This window comes from Egretta garzetta, unplaced genomic scaffold (assembly GCF_000687185.1).
Source record: "Egretta garzetta isolate BGI_Z169 unplaced genomic scaffold, ASM68718v1 scaffold59, whole genome shotgun sequence".
In the NCBI taxonomy this organism is placed as follows: Eukaryota; Metazoa; Chordata; class Aves; order Pelecaniformes; family Ardeidae; genus Egretta; species Egretta garzetta.
The window spans coordinates 2,020,202-2,029,290 of NW_009267230.1; the positions used below are offsets into that span (position 1 = coordinate 2,020,202).

Sequence of the window (9,089 nt, forward strand, 5' to 3'; positions counted from 1 at the left end):
GGGGGGGGGGGGGAGCCCATGCTCGGCTTCAGGCTGCCCTGTTGCGCAGGGCTGGGGGGGTTCCCGCAGGAGAGGCTCCCGGCTCACTCTGCCGCCTCCGTAAACAGGAAATCCACAAGCAGCTCCGATCTCCTTTTCGGGAGCGAAGCTGCACAGGGAATTCCTCCCCCTTTACTCACTGCTCTGCAAACCCCAAATACCATCCCCGTGACAGCACGGCTGCTCCAGCCACCCTGCCCCAGCAAACACACCTCGTTCCTCTCCGGGGCTGGAGCTGGAGGTGCGAGGACATGGTGGAGGGGCTTGCAGGTGCCGGGCTCTGGTTGCATGGCTGGGAGGAGCCAGCGTCAAACAGGGCGCTAGGAATGGAGAAAACCCCATTGTCCCTATAGAAAGTCAAGGGGATGCGTGGTCGGGCATCCCGCTGCAGCGAGCGCTGCCTTGTTGCATGGTGCCGAGGGGTGTTCTGGATAGCAAATGCAGGAGTAACTGTTGAAAATGCTTTTTTTCTATATGTATGTATATGAGACATGGGGTGACCAAGGGGTTTCTGTTTCCCCAGGCTGAGGCTGAAGTGGCTTTTCTGCCCCGCCGTATCCAGCTGGTGGAGGAGGAGCTGGACCGAGCCCAGGAGCGCCTGGCCACCGCCCTGCAGAAGCTGGAGGAGGCTGAGAAGGCGGCCGATGAGAGCGAGAGGTGTGACAGGAAGGGACAGCGGGAGTGGCATCGGGTCACCATTGATTGCAGGCAGCCCACTTGGTTTTGCAGTGGGGTCCCTCTGAAGTGACCTTACGGGGATTGCATTGGTTTTCCTGCAGACCTCTAAGCGAGCGAGCAAAGCCACAATGCAGAGAAGTCTCCCAGATACAGGCATTCTTAAAAAGGCTTTGAAATTTCCAGGGAACCCATAAAATCCCCCAAAATTTGTTCAAGGGTTTATACAAATACCAGGCTGTAACCAAAGCCAGAGGGTGCTTGGAGCCTGTTTTCTGCCCCAGAGTAGCCTCCTGTGCTCAAGGGCTGAACAACAGCCCAGGAGAGGACATCTGTGCCTGGGAACCAAGGTCAGCTTTTGAGAATGAGCCAGCCTCATTCAAAAAAACAGTCCTGCAAAGTGTGTTGCCCCATCCTTGTGGCAAGCAGGTTTCCCGGGCAGGCGAGGGCACTTAGATCGTATGGGAGTGCCCAGACATGTTACAGCGTTCCTGACAGTTGCGTGAGCTCTTCTTCCATTGGCAAAGACCAGTTTGAGCAGCAGTATCTGGGCAAGAAGAGAAGAGCCTCCAGGAGTCCCTGCCATGGGCGTTCACAGGGGTTCGGTGACCCCCTGCTTGTGAGCACCACCCCTGAATGGGAAAAGGCTTTGCCACGGGATGTTTTCTAGTATTTTGTAAAGGTTGCTGGCCTGTCAGGCTACTTGTGTGGAGGTTGCAGCTCTCTCATCCTGGGCTGCACACATTTTCCCCTCCAAAAGATGGGTTCAGGACCTGCCTGGTTGAGAGGCACCGTAGCCACATTTCCTCGCTCCAGAACATGGCCCTGGGGCCAGCTCCATTGCTTTAATTGTGTGCAGGAGCATCCTGGGGGTATCACTGGTGTGACCCTACCACGTGGGGTGGCCAGCCAGTGCCAGCATCCCCAGGCCGATGTCCCACTTGTCTCGAGCTGGTAGATGGGTACGGTGAGCGGGCGGGAGTACAGGGGCCACCTCAACCCACAGCAGTAACATCTCCTGGCTTGGGCTTTCCTCAGAGGCATGAAGGTCATCGAGAACAGGGCCATGAAGGATGAGGAGAAGATGGAGCTCCAGGAAATGCAGCTGAAGGAGGCGAAGCACATAGCGGAGGAGGCTGACCGCAAATACGAGGAGGTGCGTGCCCACACCTTCCCCCAATCCTGAACCCCCGGCAGCATCCGGGGCCACCTCCTTGCACCATGTGCCCCCAGCCGGGGCAAGCGCGGGGCTGACGTGTGCTTCTTGCTGCCATCAACAGGTCGCCCGCAAGCTGGTCGTCCTTGAGGGAGAGCTGGAGCGCTCAGAGGAGAGGGCAGAGGTGGCGGAGAGGTGAGCGGGGCTCCCAGTGGGCAGCGCGCGGAGGGTCCCACGCAGCACTCATCCCAAATCCCTGGCATTTGTGGGGACGGGGATGTCCCTCCCTGGGAGCAGCAGGGTCTGCCATCACCACCGGGGTGGTCCTTGGGCTCGCAGGCTGGGGCAGGGGGGGGTGCCGGCAGCACATCCGTGACCCTGTTCTCTGCTGTCCGCCCCCCCCGGGGTGCCCCTCTTCCACCCCAGCCGAGTGAGACAGTTGGAAGAAGAGCTGCGGACCATGGACCAGACCCTCAAATCCCTCATTGCCTCAGAGGAAGAGGTACTGGGGCAGGGGCGCGGGGCGACGCGCAGCAGCCCACTCTCTCTGTCGCTGCCTCTCGAACCATGCGAGCCACCTCTCTCCTCTCTGCACCGCTGCCTCCGCCACCAGCCTCCCCCTGCCTCCCGCTCCAGCGGGCGCAGGCTGGGCACGCTCCTCCATCCCTCCATGCCTGCTCTCCTTCTTGGTGGGGCTGGCAAGGGCCTGGCCCAGTGATGCACGGGGCGTCCGTGTGAGGAGGCGTGAGGAACAGATGAATGGATGCGTCCCAGCAGCTCCCGCTCGCAGCGGCTCTGCTCCTTCTCCACCTGCGCTGAGTTTTCTCCTCTCTCAACTTGTTCTCTCTCTTTTCTTTCCTCCTTCCCCACGCCCGCTCTTTCTGCTCCCCACTCCCTTCTTCACCCGCCCCTCGGCCCTGCTCCCCCTCCTGGCTTGGGATGTAGTAAATGTGGTGACCTAGAGGAGGAGCTGAAAATTGTCACCAACAACTTGAAGTCCCTGGAGGCCCAGGCTGACAAGGTAGGACCTGGCGGGGCTGCTGGGGCTGGGCGGAGTGCGTGGGGTCTGGGGGGTCTGGGGTCTCCTGCTGGGGTGAAGGATGTCTGGAGGTGTTCCATGGGGCTCACGGGTGCCTGTGTCTGTCTCTGCAGTATTCCACCAAGGAGGACAAGTACGAGGAGGAAATCAAGCTTCTAGGGGAAAAACTGAAGGAGGTAAGTGGTGCGGGGCCAGTGCTGTATTGGTGCAGGCATGAGTTTGCCATCCTGTGTGGGTTTTGACCCCGTCACACCCATGTCCTCTCACCCTTCCCAAAACAGCCACCTGCAGCCTGGTAGGTGCCTGGGTTTGGGGTGCCCCCGTGGGGGGCATCAGCCTGCTCTGGTTTAGGGTGTGAGGGTCCACGAGGCCCTTGTCCCTTCACTTTCCCAGGGGAGGGCTTGTAGGGGGGTGGTACAGGAGATGCATACAGGGCAGATTTGGGGTGTGGCGCAGCCTGCACCATCCCTGTTGTGCCCCGCTGCTCACCCTCTTCCCCTCATGCTTCTGCAGGCTGAGACCCGAGCGGAGTTTGCAGAGAGGTCTGTGGCAAAGCTGGAGAAAACCATCGATGATCTAGAAGGTAAAATGTTCCCTCCAGCACCATGCCCCTCTTTCCCCGGCGAGCTCTTGCCTGGCCGTGCCCCTGGCAGGGCTGGACAGGGTTCGTCCAGGGTGAGGGGGTGGGCAGGGGTCCTGGGAGGGGGGAAGCCAGATGACACTCCGCTGTCCGCCCCCTGCTCTGCTCCACCGTCTGCCCCCCACACGCCCCCCACCTGCAGACGAAGTGTATGCGCAGAAGATGAAGTACAAAGCCATCAGCGAGGAGCTGGACAATGCACTTAACGACATCACCTCCCTCTGAGCGCCCCGCTGGGCACCAGCACTGCACCCCCCTGCCTGCCTCTCCCCTCCCCAGCTCGGCCGCTTGCCTGCCCGGCCATCCCACCGCTCTCCTTGCCCGCTGCGTCCTCTGCCCTTCCTAGCCCATGCCTGACATCAGCTCCTTTGGGACAGGAGCTGTCTTGGGGTGTTCCCGCAATACCCCTCTTTGTGGGGATATGAGGTGTAGGTGCTTAGGGGTGTTTGGCAGGGGAGCAGCCCCTAGGACCCCCGCACGCTGGGCAGACAGTGCAGGTCCATGCCCCAGCATTGCCCAGTGGTGCACAGGGCTGTGCCCAGGAGCCAGTTGCCCCAGCAGCTCCCTCCTTGGCTCCCCAGCAAGCACAAGCACTGGGGGCCCTGCAGCTCCGGGGCCGGGGATCCACATCCCCCCCACCCACCCGGCAAAGCCCCCTGGTGCTGCTTGCTGGGCCCAGGGTGGGGAGGACCCACACAGTGGAAGCAGCATCTCCTCTGCCAAAGCTCAGGCCCTGGGGATGGAGGGTTGGGTCCGGCTGTGCGGGCAGCCAGGTCCCAGGCAGGCAGCCCCCAGACCCCCAGCTCCTCCCTTGCCCCTGCCTCCCTTCTGTCCTTTGCACATCGCTCTTCAGTTTGCATTTCATGACTTTTCTTTTATGTTCTATCCCTCTGGGTTACTGCATTGGTCTCAATAAAGTGTTTTCTTTCCTTGGTTTCTCCTTTGTTTTCTTCATGCTGCTCTGTCCCTCATCTCCTGCCTGTCTCACGTGGGTGCTGGCAGCCGGGTGGTAGGAGGTGGCGGCGGGCAGCCCAGCCATGGGGCCCTCGGGGTGGCTGTGGCTGAGCCCCGAGCAGCTCCTGCGCTGTCAGGCTGAGCAGGATGGGGCCCTTTGTGCCTCGGCCTGGGGGATGACCCCCACCACCCCCCCTGGCTCTCATACATGGCTTTCCTCATCTCGTGCCACCTTCTCCATGACTCTCTTGGCCTGAAATGGCAGGGCTAGGCCTGGTCCTGTCCATTTCCCATCCCACTCCCAGACATGGCCTGCAAGCAGCGGTCTCAGCCCTGGCATCTCTCCTGCATCATCCTCCCTCAACGAAGGGGATGACCCTGCCCTTCAGCAGCCATCCCTAAATGGGTCCCTGATCATCCATCATCCTCATCTTCCTCCTTCCTCAGTAATTTACCCTGCCTCACCACCCAGTTCCCACACTGGTGGACCCACAGCCCTGTCCCTGCCCTGGGACCTCCTTCTGGCCCCGCTCATCCCCACTGCTGGCTGGGCGGCTGCAGGGTTTGCAGCGAGGGCTTCAGGGAACGCTGTCTCTTTTCACTAACTCGCCTTTCTCTCTCTCTTCCCTCTGCTGCGTTGATGTCTCCATTTTCTCTAGAGCGCTCCCGGCAGGAGGCCGAGAAAAACCGTGTTCTCACTAACGAGCTGCGGGTCATCCTTACTGAACTTAACAACTGAGTTGCCCAGAGCCCCCGGCCCCAATGCAGCCTCCCTGCCCTGTTTTGGCCAGGCTGGCTCAGGGCTGGGAGCCCCTACCCGCTCCCCGCCAGTGCTAGGCAGAGTGTGGAGCCTTGGCTTATCCCCCCTGGGGTAACCACCCTCCTTGGTGGGGGACAGGGAGACCCTCTGGAGCTGATTGGTTTTTCTTGGGAGAGGAATGAGGGGTTTTGTGATGTCCTGGGCTGCCCATGTGGTGATGGCTGTCCTCCGGCGTCAGCCTGGCTCTGCCAGGGAGGGATGCAGTGGTTTGTATTGCTGCCTTCCTCCCCTTGTCCCAGGAGTCGGTAGCCAGCCTCTTCCTCCTCACTCTGGTCACCCCAAACTGTGCAGGGAGGATCCCCTCAGAGTGGGGTCCTGCAGGGTGCTGGGAGGGCTGGGAAAGGAGCTGGGGACCCGGCAGCACCTGCTGCCCCAAACTTGGGACAGGGAAGAGCCCAGCAGGGAGCAGTGGGAGATGGGGCTGGGTAGGCAGAGCTCTTGTCCCATCCCCATCTCTAGAGGGAAGGAGGATGCCATGTGGAAGCGAGCGCCGGAGGAGGAGGCTGCCTCAGCATTGGGCTGCCTGGCAGAGCTTGTCCCTGAAGCCTTGTTGGCTCTGCTCCTTCTCTCTCTGCTGTCCTCTCTGTCCACCTTCCCGGGTTGCTGTCTCACTCCTCTTCTTCACGGAGCACCGCTGGGTCATGCAGCAGGCACTGGCTCTCCTCTTTTCGCTGGCTGAGGGCTTGTGCACGTGCCCACAGCTGGCCGGTGGTGATGCCCCAGGGCAGGACGTGCTGGTGGCTGGCTGGGGGAATGGTACCTGCCAGGGGTACCCATGCTGCAGAGGGCCCAGACATGGGCAACGCAGCACCATGTGAGGATGGAAATGCTGAAGAATGGGTACCACCTGCCCCCAGTGACTGGCTTGGCTGCCCCGGCAGGTCCCGGAGTGGCTGAGCTCATCCCTGCCGGTGGTGGGGCTGCTTGTGCGGACTCTGCTCCGCAGGGACGCCCCGCCCGGCTGGAGGCTGCCGCCATACTGAAATGTCCATCTGTGTGCGTGTGTCTGTGCTTGGTGTGGTGTGCGTGGGTCTGGCTGCACCTGGGTACACTTGGGCTGTGTCTGTGTGCGTGGCTGGGTGTCCCTTGTATTCACAGAGAGTCTGGCCAGTGCCAAAGAGGAGAATGTGGGCATCCACCAGGTCCTGGACCAGACCTTGTTGGAGCTGAACAACCTCTGAGCTGCCCTGGGGAGCCCCCATCCCTCTTCCCTACCCCACACGTGCACCCCACTGGCACGCTCAGGATGTCATCAGCTGAACTGCGTCTTGGCCAAATCCACACATCCATTGAGAAGGGAAGCCCTGCGGCCTTACACCATGGCTTGGGGGCATCTTGTCTGTGCACAGCCTGACTGGCTCTGTCCTGTCTTCATGTCCAAATATTAAAGCAGTTTGACAAGATGGATGGCTGCGCTTGGTCCTTGTGGGTGGATGCAGGCTCTGGGAGGCGTGGTAGGGGTCTCCCCGCCCAGTTCATGCAAGGAGGATCTGCAGGGGCTTGGGTCCAGGGCGAGTATGGCCAGCATAAGGATGTCCTCTGCAGCTGTGGGGGGGCTGGGAGCAGTAATGCACATGGTTTGGGCTGTGTTCCCTCGTCTCCATCACTTCCTTGGGATGCACAGGAAACCTCCACATCTCAAGCACTGTCTGAACCAACCATCCTCTTCAAGTGCGCAGTGATAGACTTATGTCACTGGCGTGCCCCCTGCCACAGCCAGCATGTTCCCTGCTTGGGGAAGCCACAAGGTCTTTGACCTCTCCACGGAGCCTGCTTCATGGTTCACGTTCACGATGCCACCTGAGCCTGCGTACAAGCATGTGACCATGCACGCACATGTTATTAGTTATTGGGGTCTTCTCCAGGTCTGTGGTTAGCTGCTTACCTCGTGTACTAGTTGCATTTTCTATTGCTAGTCGCTGAATCCCTGCCTGAGGGACAGCTGGATAAACTAGCAAATACTAATGCATCAGGCAACCACTTCCCAAAGCATTCAGGAACTTTGCCCCCTGGCTTGCTGTATTTTCTCCAGCGCAAAGAGAAGAGCAGCAGGATGTGCCTCATCGCTGTCACCAAAATGGGCTGGATTCCCTGGGGATGCCCAAAGCCATGATCTAGTCCTGCTCTCCGCTTTGGGCCTCTCCATGATGCGCACTGAGCCCTGTTGTCTCACGCTACCCAGCGGATATCCCTCTAAAAGTACAGCCTCATGCTGCCAGGAAACGTAATTCATGCTGACCCCTTGCTGAGCCAGGCCATTGCCCCAGCGAGCGGCCGGCGGGGATAGCTTTCGTTATCTGCTTTCCTTTATTTGCTGCGCCTCTCGGCTCAGGAAAGGCGGGTGGTGAGATTGCATCTTTTTCCTGCCCAGGTGCTGCCGGCCACCTGCCCTCCGCCTGGCCTGGCACCTCTGGACTGTAGCTCCCAGACCTTCTCCTACAGGGAAAAGGTCTCCCCTTGCATGGGGGTGCTCATTTTCTGGTTGTCCTCCCAGGATGGGAGACCCGCCGTGAGCCGCAGCCTCCCACCCTGGATGGTGCCTGGCTGTCCTGGCCCGCCAAGCTGGCCCTGAGTAAGGGCTGGAGCTCCTCCTTGGGTCGGCCTTGCTTTTCGGCAGCACATCAGCTGAGCCATTGCGTTGTTTGCACCTTCCAGGGAGGGGCTTGTCTGGCTGCAAAAGGAACAAGAGTGTAAATCCACCTCTTCTCTGGAAGCCTGCACCCCGCACAGCAAACAAGCCTGCCCTGAACTCCTATCAGGGTGCGTCCCCAGCGCCCAGCCTCTGGGTGCCCTTCGCCTTCCTGCTGGGACAAAGAGCCCTTTCACGCTGGGTGTTTTTCCCCATTAGCTGCTGCCGCCTCCTGGTTTGGACCAGTCCATTGAACTTAACCATTTACACCCTTCTGGAAGGGCCTTATTTTTTTTTTTTTCCCCTCTGAACTTTCTGTGGTTTGGCAGTGGGATCCTGAATGCCGTTCCTGGGTGATGGCTCTGCCCCAGAGACATGAGCCTATCTTTCGTGGTTCAGCAAAGCTTTGCATTTTCTCCATCCTTCCACCCACCTCCTTCCTGCCAAGGCCCTGCAGAAATAGGCAGGCTGGGGGAAGCTCTGGGGGGCCGGGGCATTGTGGAGCTGCTGGCAGGGGAGCTCAGCGTGGAGGCACATCTCCCCAAATGCGTCACTCAGACCCACGCTCAGGACCGCAGCATCCATCCCCTCCTCCCTCCCCCTGCACCTCTCCCGTTGAATTTCAACCTTTGGATTTGTTTATCTTAGCCTGACAGACCAAAGATCTCCCCGAAGAGCTTTCAGCCTTGGTGTGGGCTGCCACCCCGTTGATAAACCGCATTAACCCCTGGCAGCCTTTCACCTCCGCTCCCCTCTTCAGTTTTCTCATTGCTCTGGTGCCTCATCTCATCTCTGAATCCTTCCTGCTCAATACCCTCGAACTACGCGCTGGAGAGGAAGGGACCACACAAAGAGCATCACAGAGACGTTTTGATCAGACACGACGAGCCATGCAGAGCTGGACACAGACCCTCCCCACCCCCAGTCCCGCCCCGCATTTACAGCCCGAGACATTTGGGCGGGAAGAGCCGCGTTGCCCATCTGTGCGGGCTTCGCAGGGCTCCAGGTGATTTCGGAACAGGTCAAGCCACCTCAGGCCGAAGAGGCACGCAGGGCGCCCGGTCTCCAGACTGGCGTTACTGACCTGCCGATCGCAGCAGAGGCCAGGGCAGCTGGGGGAGAGCGGGGGCGGCCCCC

At 60.2% G+C, this 9,089-nt stretch overlaps 1 protein-coding gene across 4 annotated transcripts in view; it reads left to right on the plus strand.

Annotated features, from left to right (window-relative positions):
* Positions 1–6,719, plus strand: part of TPM2 (tropomyosin 2) — a 13,763-nt gene extending 7,044 nt beyond the window's left edge. Inside the window, exons 3-9 of one of the 4 annotated variants that reach the window (XM_009647284.2) lie at positions 563–696; positions 1,753–1,870; positions 1,995–2,065; positions 2,297–2,372; positions 3,023–3,085; positions 3,423–3,492; positions 6,422–6,719. In XM_009647284.2, coding sequence (XP_009645579.1) covers positions 563–696; positions 1,753–1,870; positions 1,995–2,065; positions 2,297–2,372; positions 3,023–3,085; positions 3,423–3,492; positions 6,422–6,504 — 615 coding nt within the window. In that variant the 3' untranslated portion in view covers positions 6,505–6,719. The other 3 variants (XM_009647285.2, XM_009647286.2, XM_009647282.2) reach the window with 3 other exon arrangements.
* Positions 6,720–9,089: the final 2,370 nt, after the last annotated feature.